Raw genomic sequence first — 22,817 nt, forward strand, 5'->3', positions numbered from 1 at the left:
GGGGGGGGGGGTAATAGAAAGATAGAATGGAGGAAGAAAGCAGATGGGAGGGAAGGGCAAGTCTAACCTTTTCACATGCACTCTCTGGCAGCTTCAAATGATAGTGGAAAAGAAAAGAAAAAAGAAAACAAGGGCTGGAAAAAGATTATTTCTATGTGTTTGTATCTTGTTCAAGGCCTCAGATGTGCAGTGGAAGCCCTCATGCACGCAGACACACAGAGAATGGCGTTATCAGCTTTTTCTCAGAGCTGATGGAGAAGAGGGTTAATAGGCTGTGGAGGCTGTCTGAAGGTACACACACACACACACACACAAACACACACACCTAGACACACACACACACACAAACACACACACACACACACACACTTACATGCTCAAAGGGTGAGAAGGGTTAACAGTGTGTGTAAAAGCCAGTAGCTGAAGCCGGTCATAAGAAGGAAGAGGGGATTGAGAAAGGTCAAGCACATTTCCATCGTTCTCTGCCTGCTTTAATCTAATCCTGCTGCCTAACTCCCACCCTGTCCGTCTCCAACACCCTCTCCTCAAGTCGCTTCTAGACACATGTTGTTCTGAGCTACAGCACGCTCCTGGATCTGCTGGAAGGGACGTCTAAAGTTCTTTGAGCTACATTTACAAAAAGTGTGCCGTGAGAGTAAACGTAAAGGTCCAGTGCGTAGAATTTATTGGGATTGATGGGAAGTAATGGAATAAAATATTTCTAATTATGTATTGATGTAGGGCACCGGGATCTTTCTGTGTGGAGTTTGCATGTTCTCCCCGTGCAGCGTGGGTTCTCTCCAGGTTCTCCGGCTTCCTCCCACAAGGTCCAAGAACATGTTGAGGTTAATTGGTGATTCTAAATTGTCCGTAGGTGTGAATGTGAGTGTGCTTGGTTGTCTGTCTCTAAGTGTGCGACAGACTGGTGACCTGTCCAGGGTGTCCCCTGCCTTCGCCCTAAGTCGGCTGGGATAGACTCCAGCCCCCCTGCGACCCTCGTGAGGATTAAGCGGTGTATAGAAAATGGATGGATGGATGTATTGATGCATAATCATCTGACTATAAGAGCAGTCATGTTTTCGTTACCTTCGAATGAGCCATTTGTACTTAGAGGGGCGGTTCTCGTCCACGGAGTTTCAACAGAACAAACAAGCCAAACGCCAGCTCTATAACAGGCTTTTTATTTTGGTGTGCTTCCCTACATAAGAGAAGGTAACACCAGAGGTATTCATTTAGCTGCAATCTGCATCATCACCACTAGATGTCGCTAAATCCTGCACACTGGAGCTTTACATTGTCCCGTCTTAGAGCCTCCAAAGTGGACTATTTCACACTTCAGACACTTAGTTAAAGATGCCAAAGTTAATTTATCAAATTACCTTACAATAATCATCATACGGAAATGAGATCGTGTGTTACTGAAGAAGACAAACATGTTCGATGTGATTTAAACAGTGGCCTTTAAATTTTTCTCCACTGCGAGACATTTTTCACCGCAGGTCAGTTTGCGTATCAGGATCAGTGACCTCCGTCTGACTTGTGCCATACAGCACCGCAACAGATTGCCAAGGCAATAACGCCAGTGTTAATGAAAACAGACCAGAGGCCAAAAAAAGCTGCAGTCATTTAGTTTTTCTTTCCGACAAAATGATCATGAGAGTGGTTAAATAATGTTAACGTGCTAACTGGGACACATTCAGGATTTGGCTCAACATCTCGAGCATTATAACAGCGGAGGAGAAGCGTCTTGCTCCACCTACTCTGACCTTTTGGCACAATGGGAATTAACACGCATGACGAGACGTTTTTGATATGTCATTTGAATATCTGTGTAATGTTATTGTGACTTCCTGACCTTTATTCCGTCCCCATCATGACACCAAAAATGGATCAAAATTGCACATATATGTTTCTCATAAACCAAAAGACAGCTTGACATTTAATTTGTTGTACACACGGCAGAAACCTCAAACCGGCTCTTTAAAAGGTCTTGTGACATTAAATCGGGATCTTTTTTCTGGCGTAAATGTGACGTGACAGTCCTGGTTGCTGAGTTTGGAGAAAGCAGAGCAACTAGCGAGGGACTGTCCTCTTAATGTGACACCTGATGATTATGCTGCGGTTCACTGAGCTGAGAGGAAGTTCAGAGCCAAAGGAACCAGCTGTGTGTGTGTGTGTGCGCAACAGCTGCATGTGGTAGGGAGGCTGGCAGCGTGTGAGGATCCTCAATGCCAACAACGATAATGACACGGTGCGAGTTCTGTGTGAGTGTTTATTGACTGAGATCCAGTGTCAAAGGGGAACCAATGTGTGAGTGTGTGTGTGTAGGACACTGTCACAGACAGAAAAACTTAACTTCACAGTCAGCAGTTTAGCTTCAACTTGCTGGACTCCACCATGGCAGGTCTCTCTGCCCTTTATCGGCCCTTTCTTTACCCTTTCCCTTGCTCTGTTTATTTTCCCCTCTCCCTGTAGTACACAGTCCCTCTCTGCCATTTCACTGTCATCCTCCCTCTCTCTCCCGCTCATTCTCTCTCTCCTGTGTGATTACTCTTTAAACCTCCTGCAGGAACAGTTTCAGGTCACTGCGGAGAGGCTGTCCATTACTAACTTACCATCCAGTAAAGTGGAAAATATGATTTTGCGTGTGTGTGTGTGTGCAGTGGTGGAGGGACTTGGTGACCCTCCCAGTCTCTCAGGGGCAAAGACTGATGGTTTCAGGAATATTTGAGTGTAGAAACAGTCACTGTGTGTGTGTGTGTGTGTATGTGTGTGTGAGCGTGTGCTTACCTGTGTAGTTGGGCGGACAGACGCAGGTGTAGTTGTTGACTCCGTCGATGCAGGTGGAGTTGTTCTCACAGTCATTGTCTTCACAGTCATCTGGGTTTATCTCACAACGCTGGCCCTCGAACCCTGGCGGACACACACAGCTACACACACACACACACACAAGATTATTACACGGTGAGCAGGCCAGATCTGAGCATACACTCCTGCTGCACAACTTGAAATAAAATCAATCATCCAGATCAATCAGCTACTCAGCTTCACTTCCACTTAAATTCTCCTATAAGAGGGAGCTTTAAAGAGAAACAATTTAATCTGTATTCTAGCGGGTTTCCTTCCCATCCAGCGCTGGTTCTTACACACCACTGGAGCCACAGCATATCTATATTTAGTGGTCAAACAAGAGACACCATTTCATGCCTCATTTTATAGCAGAGATGAAATTTTAACATGGCTGTTCAAAGTTTAAACCCGCTCCAGCAGCAGCAGCAGCACACTAACCCGTCCCGACCAGCTTCTTCTGCACTAAAATTTAGAGGGAATCAGTTCTCCCTTTCTAAATGCAGCGCTTTGATATGTGCCATCTCTGTCTTTCCTGTTGGGGAATGTTTCATTAATAAATATCAGAAGTCAAAATTCCTTCCACTGTCTAACACCTGGACTACTCAAAGGGAATTATCAAAGCGTCCTCCTCTTCACCTCCATCTCTTCAGTTTCATTTCACCCTCCTTTTTTTCTCACCAGCCCTTGATCTCTTACCCCTTTTCCACCCTTTGTATCTCTGTCAGGTTAACTCCTTGTAACACATCCCAAACAGAAAGACTACCTTTAGACACTCAAAGTTTAATACATCTGATCCCAGCTGCGTTCGGCACTTTGCCCTCTCTAACAACTTTCTATTCTTCTTGTGTTACTCCTCCACATCGCTGACTTGAGTCGCTTTTATTGGATGAAAAGAGTCTTACAACAAGGTCACCCGAACACGTAAGGAGAGAGGAAGGTTGCTTCGGCACGAGTGACAATTATCAACCCACGCACTCGCCCTTACTTGTGACACAGGAGGACCCTTTGTTCTTCCCACTCTCCTGCACCTGTACAACTCGCTCTGCTGTTTTGTTTTGTTCTTTTTCGTTCCTTTCATTTCACTCTCGCTCAGATGTTTCTAATCTAACTTTGGTGCCTCGCAGACTTTTTCTCATGCCAACAGTTATCTTACTCTCTCTCTCTTCCCACACCATGTACGATAGTCGGCAGTAACCCACACCCTTTCTGTCTGCCGTCACTTAAAGCTGCTTTGAGCTGTTTTTCTTTTAAACCTGTAGGAGGCAAAGTGACTCCAAACATACTCAGCACCTGAGAAACAATGAGCTCATTAAGTTGTTGTGGCTTATATCTTAGTAAAAACATGGGCCCCTTTAAGGCCAGTTCATGGTTTCTGCAGACAGTGGACAGTGGATCTGCACATGGTGCTGTTCTTACTGCAGCATGCATCTATTCCTCTGAACACAGCAGTGAACAAAGAAAACCACACAGGCCTCCAGCGGATTTCCGAAAGGGTGGCTATGATTTTGTACACTTTATGAGATGTAGCAGCTAGCTACAGATTGACTGGTGGCAATGCTTGTTCCTCAGATGTGTCCAGCGCAGTGTGTAGACATAACACAGGATTTCTGGAGAATTTAGAACTTCCCACTGTGTTTGGGCACCGTTTACGGAAAGCAGCTCCAAAGTCTTGAAGTGATTGCTTCATTTACAGCTCCTAAAATAATGAATTATAAACTGTGAACGACTGAGAACATCCTTGTGCAGTCGCTCGTCGTAACAAGCACCATTTGTTTTCCTGGCATATGTGCAGCTAGCGCTTGGACACTTTGCGCAATTGGGTGGATGACAAAATGTACACTGCATGTACTCTTGTGGACAGGAAAAGCATGATTTGATATTTAATCATCCAGCATTTCCATTTTCCATTTTCTATACACCGCTTAATCCTCACTAGGGTCGCGGGGGGCTGGAGTCTATCCCAGCTGACTTAGGGCGAAGGCAGGGGACACCCTGGACAGGTCGCCAGTCCATCACAGGGCTACACTTAGAGACAGACAACCAAGCACACTCACATTCACACCTACGGACAATTTAGAATCACCAGTTAACCTCAACATGTTTTTGGACTGTGTGGGAGGAAGCCGGAGAACCCGGAGAGAACCCACGCTGCACGGGGAGAACATGCAAACTCCACGCAGAAAGATTCTGGTGCCCCCACCGGGACGCGAACCGGCAACCTTCTTGCTGCGAGGCAACAGTGCTACCAACTGCACCACCTTACAACCCATCATCCAGCATAACAGAGAAAAAAAAACCCAATACAAATGAAAATCAAGATTTGGATTACACCACAACACAATGGGCTAAAATGTCTCGAAAGCAACTTGGTTGGTGTGGATGCTCAATAGTCGGGCCTCAGTGCAGCCAGAATTCCAATTTAATTAAAACAGAGTCACAACATTCTAAATTATACTTAATTTTGTAGTTAAAGTCGCCATTGCTCTAATATCTGCTGCAACGGAAAGGAACAAAGAAAGAAGAAAGGATGAATCAGTAAAGAACACTGTGAGTAAGAAAGAAAGACAGAAGGGAGAAGGATGAGAGTTCCCGTGAGAAACTAAACACAGAAATACAAATGAGAGGAGCACTGCCAGGGTCAGAGAGCACTGTTCCACCAATCAAATCACAGTCTTGACATTTAAAGTATATAGTTTGACAAATGGGTCCCTGCTAAGAACCAAGGCTAATTGGACTTATTGAATATCCCAAACTGATTATGTAACATGTTAAAATGTCAAAGGGGGCCTGTTTCCCTCTCTTTCTGTCTTCCTCCCTCTCTTTCTCTGTCTCTCTCAGAGGGCACAAGTATGTACCTGTGTTGGTATTACCATTAAGAGAAGATCTATAAAGGGTAAAGAGAGCCCTAATAGCATTACCACACAGGACGCTAAAGGCCAGACGCATAACAAGGCCTTTCAAAGGGCAAAGGCCTTGTTAAGGAGGTCGAGGGAGAGACAAATCTGGTAGAAAGATATTTATGACAATTGTTTCAATTACATATGCTATTTGTCACAAACCTTGGACAAAGGAGGACTTTTTTGGAGCGACACTGATTACCCCGGCAGGATACCCACGCACACACACACACATCGAGCAGTTCGTTTTTTTTTTTAACAGAAAGACAAAATTTAGATTAATTTCCTGAATATATGCAATACAACTACCAAGGCTGCCTCCTTGGTTCTTCAAAGAGTTTTAAAAAGTGTAAAATATTGTGTATTTAATGTGGTTTGGTTTAACTTAATGGTGAAAGGGCTGCTTTGCTAAAAATGCACCACATTAAAAAGCCTGACTGCATATGGTCTGCTTTTAATTTATTCCATTTCTAAACAATTGCTGATCATTTTGATTATTTTTGGTCTGCGGTCGGACTTCTATTTTCTCCATTCACACTTTCCAAATTGAACTTCTTGCTTTAGCTCCTTAGTCCAAAAGGTATTAGTCATGGGGTGGGGAAACACAGCGTTAGGTCATGGTCAAGAATATTTGAAGCCTTTTTTTAAACAATTCCACAAGAGATTTTACAGTATTTCAAGCTGCCACACTGAGCAAAACCGCTGAAGCAACCCAGAGGTGAGAGAAGCTAGTCTGAGATCCCGGATCAGCTGGGAAAAGACGGGTAGTAAAAGCAAATGAGTGATGTTCCACTCTTCGCTCCCTCAGCAACTACTGCTGAGAGGCTCTCGACCCCCGGTGTCTCTAATGGAGCTGCTCCGAAGCCGGGAGTCAAAACTGTGATTGTGTTGGGCAGCTCCCAGGTGTGAATGTGTGAAACAGTGTGAATGTAATGCACACAGGAAGCATGTGCAGGATGATTTCTCTGGGTGAACATCGTTGAATAGAGAGGTTAAGTACTTTATGGATTATAGGCTTTCATAATCTAATCATATCAAAATGCCAAATACTCAAGTATAATCAGTGTCTTGGTCCAATAAACAAAACACAGCTTTAACATTCACACGTTTATATGTATAGCCTCATTGAAAGGAAACTTTCTTTAAAGTAATTCAAGATACCCATTCCCACCACTTAACTAGAAACATCCCTGCAAGATAAAAACAATACTTTACTGATATAGATAGACCTTTTAGGCTAAAAACATTATTTTATAGGGTTGGGTTGACATACTAATGTTGGTAAATGTATCGTCTTATACTATGTGTGATTTAAAACTACACTTAATGAAATTGGCTTGATAACTTATTTATTTTCTTTACCTTGATTTGAAGTCCCGTGCTGTACCTACTTTAAGCTGGAGCATTTTTTATTTTTAAAAATTTGCGCAAAATGTTCATAATTATAGTTAAGAAGTACACAGCATTTCAAATCTCTTTAAATAACACCTAAATACTACTTAGAACAACTTTCTTTTTCTGATTAACAAACTTAAATAGTTGCTAATTTCCTCCAACTCACTGTATTTTGGTTGAACATAATTTCATTAGATGTCGTCATAACTCAAACAGATTGGTGCAAGCTGTTACGTTACCTTTTTTTTCCCCCGACTGTCTTGAAATTAAATTATGCCTCATATTTAGAAATGTGTCACAACATTTAAAAATCTCACATGCAGGTAAACCGTACTTGCTTCTCCGAGTCATTTGTGCAGCACGTTTTGCACAAAACTAGCGAGGAAGCACAAATGTGAACAGTGCCAGAAGTTTAAGGCATTCCTTTGAGCATTTCAGGATGTGAGTGAAAGAGCACAAGGATTTAATGAGCAACCTGAATGGAGTTTCCTACTTTGAAATTTCCTTTCTCTTCCTGTCTAACCCCCCCTCACCAACACACACACACACACACAGTGGCAGGAAAACACATCATAAGGTCAGAGTGAGTTGTTATCTTGGGTAATGCATTGTCCAGTGAAGCAAGACTGTCCACTCTAATCACACTGTCTATATTTCTGGGGGCCGAGTAAAGTTAATTTTTCCTTTAGATGAGAATACAGGGTGAGGTTTTGAAAATGTCTCCGCTAATAGAAAGAGGCATCTGGGTAGAAAGGGCAATGAGATTTGACCCGCAGCCTAAATGGATTCGCAAAGGAGTTCTCTGAAGTCCCTCTTTCTCGTTTTACTTCCGTCCCTCATCAACATTCAACACCTCAACTCTACAATTATCCCAATAACGGTTTCAAGTAAAGAAGAAAGTACTGCTGAGAAACTGGCACGCACGAACTGAATCCTTTTCTCATTGACACACTTTTTCATTCAGAATTTTAATATGACAGTTAATACGAGACATCGTTGTACCTGAAGTGGTCTTCTTGGCCCGGCTGGATGTGGCAGGTTCCTCCATTAGAACAGGGAAAGCTAATACAGGCGTTGATGGGAACTTCACAGTCTTGACCCTGGAGGAGAGGAGAGGACACATCAAGGCAAAGAAGTTAATAACTGAATACTTTATTCTATTACTGTTCGTACAGATACTACCCAAGGTTGCATTCAAACTGCTTCCCCATCAACATCTTTTCACTCCCCTCAGTAAGAGAAAACTTTATGAAAGCTCCGATTATACCTGATATTATATTCAGCTGTATTAAAACAGGTATTGTAACCATTTGATGTTTTATTCACAGACGCTTAATCAATCTTTTCAAAACACTGACCACAACTGTTAGAATTTTAAATAAAAATAAATAAATAAATAAAACCCAGCTACTGACAAGGTGACATACAATGTCATCTGCAGATGATTTTCTACAAAAAAGTAAAACAAAATAGGCCTTTTTTTCTATTGCATAAAGTTCAGACGGTTATCAGATTTTGTGTACTTGTCATTTTTCTTTTTCGGAAGATTTTTAAAATATTTTTGGTGCAGTGAAAGGAGATAGTCTGCAGAAAGATAGAGAGGACGGAACAAATCAAATTTAGATGTAGCCGAATAAAAAATGCAGCTTTCTTAACCAGCCACTCAACTTTGACAATGAGCTCTTACTGTTTTGGTTTTCTCTCGCTCTCTTGCACAAATGGCTTAACAGTTATGAGCAGCACAAATGCACATAACGCAGGCACACTTATATATATATATATATATATATAAAACACATGTAGATACGACAAATCTACCTCTTTGATTCATTGCTTTTTCCCACCGCACACCTGTTTTCTGAATAAACAGCTTTCACTATTAACTGTATCATGTATCAGAGTCCTACACACACACACACACACACACACACACACTGCCTCTCCACATCCATCCCTGCGGCTGTAGTTTTAATTTCAAACCAACAAACCTTTGGCCGCTAACACACCCACTTCCTCTGATCAAAGCCGAAAAGAAGACGTTTATTCTTGTTTTTCGATCTCCATCCATCTTCATTATTTCCTTCCCTCTTTTCTTTTCTTTTTTTTTTTTTAACCGTGGCACTTTGTGTTTAGTTCGCTCTCTTTCATTCTACCTCTCCATCTTTCCCACTATTTGCATTTTTTAGATTTGTTTTCCCACCACCTCTGCCTTTCTTTTTACATTTCTCGCCCGTTCCTTTTACCTACCTCCACCTTTCTCACTATGTTTCCTGCAGTTAAATTTCCCTAACTCCTTTCCTGACTTCCCCCCCCCCTCTCTTTCTTATTCTCTCTCCCTCTTTTGTTCTTTGCTGCTCCTTCTTTGATTCCTTTTACACATTTTAATTAACGTTGTCCCAGTGGACACCAGCGCAGAAAGAAAAACATACACACAGACACCTCCATGCACGGACACACACACACACACACTCCAAAAGTCCCTGTTTCCCAGTCTGTGACCTTGGCAAGTAATGTTTTAATTAAAAGCAAGACTACGGCTTTGTCTTCCTGTAAAAGCCCAAAGGTTATGAGGTGTGTGCTCTCATGAGGCCTGAAGTGTATCTTTAAAGTGCCCTCACACACAGTCGCGCACATATAGACAGGTACACAAATAAATAAACACAAGCGCATGCACACAAAATGTCCTTCAGAAGCTTGAACCCAATGATCTCAATACATGTAGACCTGGAGGCTAAGCTTATGAGTGCACACACAGCATTGTAGGTTTTCAGGTCGTCATCCATCATTATGACCCCGTCTCACAAAATTACAGCTCCAACTAAACTGCAATCTAATTTTTGAAAGAAACATATTGTCTCCCTGAAACACGACAGGGACAACGAGCCTTTCACCCAAGAGACTGTGGTTCGCATCCTGTGTGCAACTTCAATTTGCTGTTTGGTTTGGTTTAGGCAACAAAGCTACTTCGTTAAGTCTCTAAAAATATCGTGGTGTGGTTTAAAATATGACCCTATCAAAAGATATTTTAGGTTCTCTCAAAGTCTCAAGATCTCAAGTTCCATCTAATAAATGACTGGTTGGTTGAAAATAATAGAAGTAAAGCGGTAGAAGCGATAAAATAAATGGCAAAGATATGCTGACGACAGCTGCATTCGTGATTAATTTCCCCTAAATGTAGCTTAGCTGTGTAGAAATCAAATTTAACGGACACAGGAGACGGCTTCTAGATTCCTGCTTCCGTGTGACCCCAAACTTACAGCCACAGTCATAAAAAAGTATTCATGACATTGTTGTTAAATGCATCCTCAACATATGCACCTGATCACATACGGTATACTCCCCACACGCATGTAAATTTCCCTTTCAGTAGAAGATCTGCATGTCTTTCTGAATGCACGGGTATGTACATTGACAGATAGACCGCCTTTCATCTTTTGATCGGCACCTCCAGCGCAGCCAGCTGCAATCATCATTTCTCTATTGATGGACAGGTAGATACATTATGCATACAAGGCCAAAGTTAAGCCTGATAATACTGCTAATACCACAGGCTTATGCAGCATGGCTATCCATCGAGGATACCTTCCAGACAAACAACTCAAGTCTAGCACAAGTAACATTTTCTGCTGCTGCTGCTGTGCCTGCTGGACACCATAAATCTGAAACTTCAAAATACAGAGGAATCCCGAAATAATGGTCAGTTAACCGACAGTGAAGGTAGCTGGTGCAGGGAATCAGTAACACAAGCGGGGAACATGGCTCGAGTGTAACGACTGATTTCCACTGCCTCTACACTTGCTAAAATGTGTTTTGATTAATCACATTCAAAATGCTTCAGTCTAATCAAATGCAAGTAAAGTCTAATCAAATTACACATTACAGTGCCCTCTGATTACAATGCATTAAAATGTTTTCTAGCTTCTAGGCTGAGAACATACAGTTTGCTAAACCTAGAGAGTAACATCCAGCAGCCCGACTCAACTTAAAAGCATCTCGCTCTGCTGCTGTTTGGTATCTCACCTTGAATCCATATGGACAGGTGCAGCGGTAAGATCCAACAGCATCAGACACACAGGTACCATTGTTTTGGCAGGGTGCTGCCAGGCAGGGGGTGCACTTCGACATCAGGCTGATATCCACCGGACCTACGAAAGATAACAGAAACACAGGCAGATGAGAGAAAGAAGAGAGGGAAAGGATGGATGACGATAAGAGGACAGAAATGGAGAAAATAAAAGCATTGAAGGCAAATGTATTCATATTTAGGCATCCTGTGCTAAAAAGCACCCCCACAGACCTCATTTAATGGGCTGTGCTAAGAATAAGCCTTACGCATAAGAAAAGTAAGTGCTTATGAGAGCAATAAAGGTGATTTGTTTCAGAGACCAGGGCACACAGAAGCAAGAGGAAGAGCAGATCTGATTTAGTGTGATGATGCGAGGTACCTCTGTAGCTCTAGAGGAGTCACATCCCACTATATAATCTTACTTTCATCTGGAAAACCTTGTTGTACAATTCTTCGACCACAGACACGCAGCAAACAATGCTCATGCAATGCAATGTCTTATTCTTTGGGCAGAAAAACACTGCAAGATGTCTTCTGTGTGTAAAAAGTTCACTTCTAAACCCTTTCCCCCTCTGGTCTGATAGCAGGGGAGCCCTGGAGCTGCTCTGCTGCTTCTGTTCTCTCCTCTGTATGAGTGAAATACAACTGAGAGGAAGGGTGCTTTTTAGAAATCTCTGTGAACATCGACAAACTTCTTCAAAAAAATTGTACAATGTAGTATTGACCGAAGTGATTCTGGATGCTAAAGGCTTGATTGTCAGTCAAATTTGTTTGACGTATTTAAGCAACTTTTACAGTAGATGCACCTGCGGTTCCATTTATACTACAATAGTCAAAATATGCACATGGTTACTGTGAATGTATCTGAACGACTGATTGTAGTTTAACTTTTTTTTTTTAACAAAATATAGCAGCAGGTTACAGATTGGGCTGAAACACTGTGTCAATGGGATTATTCTTTAGATGTTCCAAGCACAGTGGTCAGACATGGCACATGAGTGGAACTTCTCTCCGTGTTTAGGCGTCATCAATGAAAGCATGTACCAATAAAAGTTCCTCCAAAGACCAGCAGTGGTTACTTCAACTACAATTCTTTAAACGATGAATTATAAAAGTGTGGATTTCCTTGCACTGCCTCATCAAACCTTTGCTTTGAGCACCAGCACTTGTTTTCCTGGCACATGAGCAGTCCAAGGTGGCCACAACGTTGGGCAGCATGTGGACATCCACAAAGAGGTCCACATGGACCGCTGTGGATTTGGACACATTTTTGCCAAGTGGACACTTGCAGACACGTCGATATGGAAAGCATGAATTGGTGAACACGGGGCTCATTAAGTCACAAAACCAACATGGTCAGATGTTGTCAGAACAATGGAAAGAATTGCATGTCTGAAGGGGACTACATTTGCTGACTTAAAATAATATAATTATGTTGAAAGCCATCATTCCTACCAAACAGCTCACTCAAACAGAGAGACTCACATGTCCCTCAAAGACAATAATGACTCACATGATGGTCTGGTGACTCACATGTGACCTGAAAGTCTTTCAAGGTGCAATGAACCCCACAAGAACTTAAATGCCACCAGTCAGTTAGAAGTGAAGAACTCTCCTTTTGCCTTTGTTTTAGCATTTACGAATACAGTGACCTCGATGACTGGGAATCTTAACAGAAAGACAAAAACTCAAAATCTTCTCAGAAGCCACTGATCTGCAAAGCACATTATCATGTAAACGTGACCCAATCAGCAGCTCTTCTCACCCAAAACCCTGAAACCGAGGAGAAATCTAAGTATTGGCTTTCAGACTGCCTACAACCAAAGCTCAGAGAAGTGGAAGGGGAATAAATTGCGCAGACGGTGGACAACCTAAAAAGATGCGATGAAATATTTACACCCGGTCTCCTGGTCTAAATCTAAAGATCAGACGGAGCTAAAACAGGTCAGAATCGATGTGTATGGATATAAGAAAGCACAACGGAAGGGGAGTACTTACCTTTACACTGAAATCTGTTGAGTGGTGTGGTGAGCAGCAGCCTGTCAGCCATGTCAGGAGGTCCAGTACAACGAGCAATGCCTAAAATCACAACTTATCAATAACCAGTATACTGCACTTTGCTATTTCTATTGCACACAATACCAGAACCTAGGAGCTTCAGAAGAAAAGCAACTGGACTTCTGAGTTAGAACTGAAGAAGTCTCTTGGATGAGAGGTCCAGCTGTGTTTTTACCAAAGCTCCTATTATGACCATGACCTGGGACAATATCAGATGTTTATGAATAACGACATCACATTTTAGATTACAAGTACTTCAAAGGCATATGGACTGATTTCTTACCAGGCTCTTTAAAGCCGGCCTTGACCCACTGAGAAAGCCAGCGGAGGTCACAGTTACAGTACAGGGGGTTTGCGCCGAGAGCCCTAGACACAATTAAAAACGCAACACAGTAGACGGTCAGACACTCAGACACACAAACTCAGGAGCGAACGTACGACAGAGACAAACAGAGACATGGGTCCGTCCTTACAGGTGGGAGAGAGAGGTCAGGTGGTTGAACGCTCCTTCTGGGATGGTCGAAAGGTCGTTTCCATGGAGAGTCCTGCAGAGGTGAATTCGAGAGCAGAACAAGAGCGTGCATGAATATGAATTAGGACAGTGGCCTTGTTACAAATTTAAAAAGTCGCTTTTTGACCCGTTGTTCATGTTATTGTGTAGTTAATTAATTTGATTAAGTGTTTCCTTATTATTACGCTTTCATTTTGAGGAGAACAATGTGGGACTGCTTTTGACTCCAGTCTGGGATGCTACAACTTATTCCTTCTCCATGTCTCTACACAATGAATAATGTTGCCCCTATTACTCTTACTACTGTGCTTATATTGTCATAGCCACTAGTATTAGGCGACTGGTCTACATATTTAAACGGAAATCCTGAAAGCTTACCCACAGAGAACAGCGCGCTATTGACGAAACGTACAGCGTCTACTCAGAGAAACCTTCTGCATCGTTTCCATCATATCAAAGCTAAATGGAAATGTCTAATTCTGGATTTGGAGCGAGCTGATACGCTAGTCTAACCCTGACTAGCTGCATGCTAAATTATTTAAATTTATTTTTGGTTCCTGAGCTGCAGACACACCATCATCCCTTTCTATAATGGAAAATAAATAAAATATTTATGACGGTATAACACAAAATAAACAGGAAGCTTATTTTCATTGTCGGGCAATAAAGCTTGTTCTGGTCTCTGAATGGAATAGAAACTGTCTCATATGGTCATCTAGCAGCCTGCAGAGTGTGATGTGTGTGTGTGTGTGTGTGTGAACAAACTGCAGGCTGTGATGTGTATTGGGTGTGTGTTTATGCTTTGTGCCTTTGGGTTTTCATGCATGTTCGTGTGTGTGCGTGCATGTGTGTCTGAAAGTTTTGTCTCTAAGGGCTCACAGGCTTCAGAGTGTGTGTGTCCTTTGTGTCGATCCATTTGAGTGTGGTGCCTGCTGGATATAAGTTCACATTCCATTAGAGCGAAGGGCTGTAGCAGGGGACAGCTATCAAACCACCACTATTGGAAAACTCTGTGTGCCTGTGTGTGTGTGCGTGTGTGTGTGTGCGTGTGTGTGTGCGTGTGTGTGTGCATGTTCAGGTCAGCTTGTACCCGTGTGCATGTGAGTGTACATGTGCGCGGATTTGTGCTTGTGTCTTTACTTAATGCCTTTAAATGCTTTGTGTGCATCCCCGTGTATGTTTGTGTGCATCTACGTATGGTGGTCTAACAGCCCCCGCGCAAAAACTGGCCCAGAGGGGGTTGTGGGTAATGAGGAAGTGACAGTGATGGCTGCCTGGCAACCAGTTGCTATGCGGGGGCAGAGAGGGATCAGTCCCCACGGCAACATCAACTAAAATGAAAGGAAGAAAGGAGGGAAGAATAAAAAAAAAAAAAAAAAAGTGATCACTAAACTTCTGCAAGGTGAAAGCCTCACAAGAAATACAGTCAATATACAGCTCGGAGAAAAGGGCCGAAAGCAAAGCAGACTTCTCAGAGGGTGAAACACTGACTTTTTCTGTCAGAACAAACAATGGTGGCCAAAGTTAAGGAAGAAACAACTGCAGAGAATAAAACTTACAAAACTAACAACACCTATTTCTCTAATCATTACTGCATCCTAGTTTAAGCTGAAAGTCAGTAAATGAAAACTCTGCAAATAGATCTTTCTTAATTGTGAGCCATTAGTGTTACCAAGATTATCAGCCTCCAGCCCTGTCTCCTCAAACTTACATTTCTTTACTATTAAACTGCATTTTCAATTAAGTTTTGAGGGATTTTTGTTTGTTTGTGATGTGTCACAACAATCAACATGTCTTTGTAATTTATTTCAGGATTTGTTGTCACTTCTATCAGTTGTAGTAGATGAGGCCTCAGCACCCTGAAAACTTGATGATGTTAAAGTATTGTATCTGAAACCAACACAACGACATTTTCCTAAATCTAATCAAGTAACTTTGGTGCCTAAACTTCATCAAACAGCATGTAAAAAGAAAAAATAATGTCTAGCAATATAGATCCAACATGGGATGTAAACCGCTGCCTTCAGGGTGAAACATCCTGTTGCAGACTTATGCCTCCGCCTCCCAAACTGTCTTTTGTAAAGTTTGACAAATTCCTGACTGTACCATAGTCTTACCTTCTAGAGAGAAAAAAGAGGTTCTTTTAAAAATGGAAATCAGAATTCTTAGCTGCATAGGAATGTAAATTGCTTGAGACAGGTTGTAGCCTCAACACTGCTATTGGCATTATAAGTAAACATTTTGGATATTGAACCCCCCTCAAAAAAACAGCTGGAACCACTGTGAGACCATTTAAACACCAAAGAAAGTAAAAATCCCTTGCAAAATATTATTCGTTAAAGCAAAAAATAAAAGCAGCCTTGTTTCTGTGCTTAAAGGTAACGTCTTACCCAATAATACAAATCTTAAAACATGTTTTTTTTTTCTTTTTGTACAGTTTCTTCTGTCATTTTCTTCTGATTTTATACTGTTCACCTCTATCATACTGAAATGGAGATGCAAAGATTCTTTCATATACCAAGGTATCACGGTTAAATTGACCGCAATAACTACACGTGTAAGAAACGAGTGAATCCTGCTGTAGCTGTAAATCTGTACGTATGTGCTCATATGTAGTTTGTATATGTTATGTATCCGTGTGTGCAGCTGCTTGTATGTGGTTTGAGGCGACGGTCAGACAGGAATATCCACATGCACATTGTGTGTGCGCATGCATGTGGGTTTGTGAGACAGAGGGTGGACAACCAAATGGATGACTGAGAGAAACAGAGGCTGAAGGTCGATTCATCAAACACAACATTGGGCGGAGAGAGAGAACAGGAGGAGAGGATGGATGGAGGAGGGAGAGGGGGAGACAGACAGAGAGAGAGAGACCAGAGCGTACAGACAGAGAGGGAGTATTAAAGAAATGAGAGATTGTCACTTTTATCTCTTTTAGTACCCTGAAACAACAAATGATTGCATGACTGTGACTCATTTTGCGACTGGGTCTTAACATGGCACTTGGCCTGAAATCAGGGGAGTGATTAAACTTTGATTTAGCTCAGTAATATAACTAGCAAAGGGGAGTGTTTAATATTGAATCCACTGCGGCACTTGAGGATGAAGCTTGCTACTCACAGCAGGCGAAGTGACTTGAGCCCGTCGAAGGCATGGACCGGGATGCAGCGGATCTGGTTGTAACTCAGGATGCTGGAACACAAAGGACACAAACAAGGTCACAAGGTTTAATCTTTGTCTCAGGATGCAGTTTTGTTTTCTTTTTTATAATGACATTATCTTGGACATACTAATTTCAGATGCTTTGCTCTTGTCTTTATGACTACAGCCCTGGTTACATAAAAATGTATGTATGAAGGATAAAGACACAAAGAAGAAGGAGGACACGTGGGGTGACACAGCAAGTTTGGCTGTAAACTTAGGAACCTTTAACCACTGCAGGTCCAACAAGGAAATGTCAACAAGGGAAGCACATTTAAAAAGAAGAATAAAAATTAGGAGGGGGGAAAAAAGAACGAAAAAAATGCCAGAGGCAAAGCTGAGGTTTTTGGAAAGTCAAATTCCCAAACCAAAGCTTTTTTTTCTTTCTTTCTTTTTTACTAATAAACTCAAAGTTAAGTTTGGGAATGAATTACATGGAAGGGGACAAAAGCTTAAGGACAGAATTCTGATCTTTGTCAAATAATGAAGTTGATTGTTTCAGGGTGCTGCTACTATTTTAACCTAATTTAGGATGGACCCAGATAATGAACTTAAGAAACTAATAGCCAAGAAAGTAGCCAAGACCACTGGTTCTCAGCTTGATGCTGTACGATGTAACGTCCAATCAGGAGGCCTAAAAAAACGTTCTCATCTCCTCAGGTTCACAAATGGCATAGAAGTTTGAGAAAGGATCCTGACAGGTAATAAATCAACCGCGACTACTGAACAATCGTAGATGGAAAGTGTCCATCTCCACCTTCATCTCTTAGAAAGGTGTGCTCAGGCAAGATATCCAACACAAAGAGTTCCACTGATTCCATCTGGGTCTGACAGTAGATATGTGTGGCTGCACTGGGCAGCTCCCAGATGTAAATCAGCATAACTATGTGAAATATAAAACGGGGCGTTGCTGGAAAAGAGCAAATGTGCTCAGTCAACTTTGTCTGGACACACAAAATCCAGTAAGTTGATGTACAAGCCATGTAATGCGCTGTGTAAGCTACACACTGGAGACAAACTCAAGACAGCGAAAAAGAGAATTATTTTCTTGGACCAAATGGCCGTAAAGAGGAGAAGAAAGAAGATAGGAGTTTCTGGAGAAGAGGAGCTAAAATACAATTTAACACGTTAACTAACTGAACCCCAAAACCTCCTGGCTGATTTGAAAGGCATGTTATGTTAAAAACGAAGCTTAAAATTATGACTTTCCATCAAAATGACTTTTATGTCTCATTTAAAAATTCTAACTAAACAGATTTTGTAAAAATGAGAAAACTCTGCAGCGCTCGGTGCGACCATGAAGCCATTAGTGACTTAACTGTGACAAATATTCATGTGGCAAAAATTCGGAGACCTTCGGCTGAACTAGGCTGAACTGCAGGCTGTGTACATGGAGCAGCAGAGACAGCAAATATAGACTGTAACTATTAATATTTATTAAATGCAGAGCCACCATTTTTGTTTTCAATATCGGCGAAACCTGTGATCACCTGAAAAAATGTTGTACATGTTAATACCATTTCAAAGTTTTGCAAAATAAATAATCCCAAAGTATACCTATTTTATGAGGATTTATGGCACTGTAACTTTAACAAAAGACATTTTGGACCTTGTGCTGTTTCCATACAGGGTCAGGATCCAAAAGTGGCGCCCAGAGGGTGCTTGAAGTTCAGAGAGTTTTATGTTTTGAGAATAATAAAAAAGGACTCGGAAGACAGGAAACACAATATAATAGACAGAGTGTAGAAGAAGTGTGGACAGAGGTGAGGAAACACTTGGGAATAAAAGGACAATAGAAGTTAAAAGGCTAGAAGGGGGGACTTCAAATGGAAAGTAAACAAGGATGAAGACAGATGAGAAATGGCAGAGAAAGGAATAAACAGGTATATGATGAAGGAGGGAGGACAGAACATAGGGTGATTAATCAAAATTAAGAGTAGAAAACATTGATTTATCTGGTGGCTGATAGCCTCATACACACAAACAACTGGTGTATAACATCAAGCTCTGGACAGACGTATGTTTATGTATGCCTAGGTGAGCGTGTTGCCATGGGAACTTACAGTGTGGCCAGCTGAGTCATGTTGCTGAAGGTGTACGGGGCCAAGGTGCTGATGCTGTTGTTGCTCAGGTCCCTGTGTCGATACGAACATACAGTGAATGCACACGGATACACACACATACAGAACATACTGCATATGCATCCGTATTGGTTTTCTAAGCTGCACAAGGATTTGGCATATGTATATTCTGCTCAAGGTTATGTGAGTGGTACATACACCAGCGACAGCTGCTTCAGGGCTGCCAACTCCTTGGGCACAGATGTCAGCATATTACCCTCCAGGTAACTGCAAGGAAATGTGCATAGTTAGTATGGTATGTATTACACACACAAATATAGGTGTATGGGGGTGAATAAACCACACATCAAAGTTTTGGTTTTGCAACTTCTGTCACATTAAGAGTGTGGAGGAGAGAGGACATAAAAAATGAGAAGGAAGGTAAAAGTTTTTTTATTATTATTTTTTTGCATCCAGGTGTGTGATGTGAATGTGATCAACACCAAAAGAAACAGTGATAATTAAAGGAATAGTCTGACATTTTGCTTTTGAAGACACGACTCTTATGTCTCTGTGTTTAGCATATTGCATTCAAAGTATTGTGGAGTTTGCCCATCATCCATCCATCCATGGTCTGACCATTGGGAACAAACTAGGGTTCAGTGGTTTGCCCAAGGACACTTAGACATGTGGTCAGGAGAAGCTGGTGATTGAACTGCCAGCCCTGAGATTAAGGACAGTGACCACAGGACTCTGGAAAGTTACTGCACTGGTCATATTTGTCATTGCCATTTTGACCTTGTTGGTTTGTGTTAAAAGTTGGACTTTTAGAAGTTTTATAGAGGTGGCTGAGTATATTTCTGAGCATTGTAAAGCTAGCTGTTTCCACTTTCAGCTTCTATGGTAAACTAAACTACTTAGTAATCACAAATTCCTAACTCAATGCACCGACATGAAAGCAGTATCTATTTTCTCATCTAATTATTGACATTATAGTGTTTTCTTTTCCCCCAAAATGAGCTCATGTGTTAAACATGCATGTAAAGTTCACCCACTGGTCTTTGCAAGAAACAATCATACATATACGAAAAGACACGCATACACACATACTTTATGACCCATTGGTCACTGTTCCTCTCTCTCTCTCTCTCTCAGGTCATAAGTAGGTCATGTAGACAGTATGATGGAGTGTCTTCTTCAGCTTGATCAATACCTAATCACTGCTATTGACCCTGTAGAGCAGGCCTATTTCACAGCTAGAGGGGTTCCTATGTGTGTTTGTGTATGCGCGTGTGGCTGCGTGTCAGCGTGTGCAATAATTCACCCACACCTCCAGAGATTTTGTACCTACTTTGTTCTAAATTTCCTAATCTTGATTAACATTGTTTTACCCTTGTTTTATCCTACATCAATTCTAACAATTACTATCATTATAGACATTTCCTTTATTGGCCTCTTTCTTTATTACAAGGATTCCTACTGGCTTGAAATTAATGACAAATATACCACAATTGACAGTATGTAGTTGCTGTATTATACATGATGATGTTATTGCTGTTATTACAATTTATTTTTCAATCAGATGCAATCTGCCATAACTTTTTGAAAGTTGGCAAAGAAAGAGGTTAAAGATGTTGCCTGGTCGGACTATGACGGGCTTCATTTATGTTGCATAATTCTGCACATGTTGCTTAGTAGCTCAGTTTAGGGATGTTATTTACTCTCCAATTTGCAATTTTTGATTAGGCAGAGGTTACAATTTTTTTTAAATCAAAAAATCAATTTTTGACTGAGTTTTTCCAAATCTCAGTGGCCTGGTGATGAGCACAAAGGAATTTATTAGATTTAAAAAATTCTGAAAAGTGTCTCTTACATAAAGAGCCCAAGGTTGTTCATTTTAGCCTTACAGTTGTAGAACTCTTAATGACTGATTGTGGTTGTGGTTGTCTTTTCGGGGGCAAATTCCCTCCTCAAAAATCACCAAAGGTTTCGGGTTTTAGGGTGTAACAGTAACAATTTGATCATTACAGGCAGAACCTTGAAAAATCTTCACTGTTCTGGCAAAGCTTGTAAATGGATCTTTGGTATTTCAACAATGAAAATAAGCTTTAAATCAATTTTGCTGATGTTTTTAGAAAAATAACCCAAGGACAGCCATAGTAATCCCTCTCAACTGTTAGTGTTCTATCAGCATGATGAGTCAGTGCGGGCTGCAGACAGACTCAGATATTCGGGATGATTCATAGATTTATGACATCAACATCCTAACAAACACAACTGTATGCCACTTAACACTTACTTGACAATAAACTCATGAAGTCACAGAAAGAAAGAAAGAAAGCGAATGTGTGTGTGTGTGTGTGTGTGTGTATTCGCTAAATGATCTGGTGGTTCCTGAAGCAGCAGAGGGCAAACTGCTGCATCAATATTGCACTGCAGCAAAGTGTGACTGTGTGTGTGTTTGTGTGTGTGCGAGGTTGTGACTTTGCATGTTATTGGAGCGTATGCAGTGACACAAAGGGCCATTTGTCGTTGACGTGCATGTACAGGTCTGCCGGTACGTTCGTCATCTTAGTGTGTCTGTATGTTTGAACACGCACGCCCTGGTGTTTGGTCCGTGCGCGACCACAGAGCGCGCACGCCTGACTCACAGCTCGGTGGTGTCCTTGGGAATGCCCTTGGGCAGAGAGTGCAGCCCTCTGTTGCTGCATCGCACCACGCCGTCTGAGCACGTGCAGACGTCAGGACAACCAGACGCAGGAAGACAACCATTATCCTCAGCACCTGGAGAGACAGAGAGAAAGGGATATTAAAAAGAGGCAGAGAAAAAAGGAAAACGAAGGAAGGGATTAAAGACAAGGACAGAGAGAAAAGAGCAACACAGAGAGGAAAAGGGTGGAGAAAATATCCAGACAGAAGAAAGAAAAATTGAAAAAAGTTCAGGCCAGAAGAGGGAGAGAAAAAGAAAAAAAGCAAAGAGAGAGAGAGCGAGAAAGGGGTGGATAGAGATAAAGCCAGAACTATAAGTGTGGCACTTGGTCAATTCCATTCAACTCTGTGCTCAGCACTTTTTAAGAGGACTTTATAATCCATATCAAATGACCAGAGGCTGCTAAAACGAGCTGCGCCAGTGTGTTTCAACATCTGGCTCAGGACCTGCAGGCAGGTCACTGTGATTTTAAAACTCCTCAGATGATTCTGGAAAAACACTGAGCAGATGCTGATCGGACGGCCAGCAGCAACTTTATAAAGTCATGTAATTACAGTAACGGAAGTAAAGTTGACACATAGTCAGTTGTTACTACTTGCATTCTGTCAAAAAAAAAATGTCCACAACTGTTTGAGTGATTTTGTTTATATTGTATGAGGTCATATATATAAAAGTGTAAACCTGTTAATGACAAATTCTTTGTCTTGAATCTTGAAGGAGTAGACTAACACTTCACATGTGACTCAACAGGCTTAAATCGACACGTAGCATATTTGGTCACATAAGACGGAGCAAAACGTTGTAATGTTGCAGAAGGTTCTTTCCTCACATGCACACAAACACTCGGTAGGGATGAAAAAACATCAGAGCGATTGTAATCACAGAGATAAGAAGGATCAGAGATGAGAGTAGGGTGTTGTTCTTGGCTTAAAACAGCTTCCATTTCCTTGATTGACACGCAAACTCACACACACACACACACACACACACACACACACAGAGCTTCAATCTAGCATTAAACAATGTAAATAGCTGAACTGTGGTCCCAAATGTAAAACAAGCTGAGTGA

The 22,817-nt window shown here is 41.6% G+C and overlaps 1 protein-coding gene across 1 annotated transcript in view; it reads right to left on the minus strand.

The window, feature by feature from the left end:
• The window catches only part of LOC103374376 (slit homolog 3 protein-like), a gene marked incomplete at its 5' end in the record, with an annotated part of 63,460 nt that overhangs the window by 32,250 nt on the left and 8,393 nt on the right, over positions 1-22,817 (minus strand). Inside the window, 10 exon segments of the mRNA XM_008304453.1 lie at positions 2,791-2,930; positions 8,145-8,242; positions 11,163-11,287; positions 13,207-13,287; positions 13,550-13,632; positions 13,740-13,811; positions 16,898-16,969; positions 19,042-19,113; positions 19,258-19,326; positions 21,690-21,822. Of these exon segments, the coding sequence (XP_008302675.1) occupies positions 2,791-2,930; positions 8,145-8,242; positions 11,163-11,287; positions 13,207-13,287; positions 13,550-13,632; positions 13,740-13,811; positions 16,898-16,969; positions 19,042-19,113; positions 19,258-19,326; positions 21,690-21,822 (945 nt within the window).

The sequence above is a fragment of the Stegastes partitus genome, unplaced genomic scaffold (assembly GCF_000690725.1).
Source record: "Stegastes partitus isolate 25-593 unplaced genomic scaffold, Stegastes_partitus-1.0.2 Scaffold2226, whole genome shotgun sequence".
Taxonomy (NCBI): Eukaryota; Metazoa; Chordata; class Actinopteri; family Pomacentridae; genus Stegastes; species Stegastes partitus.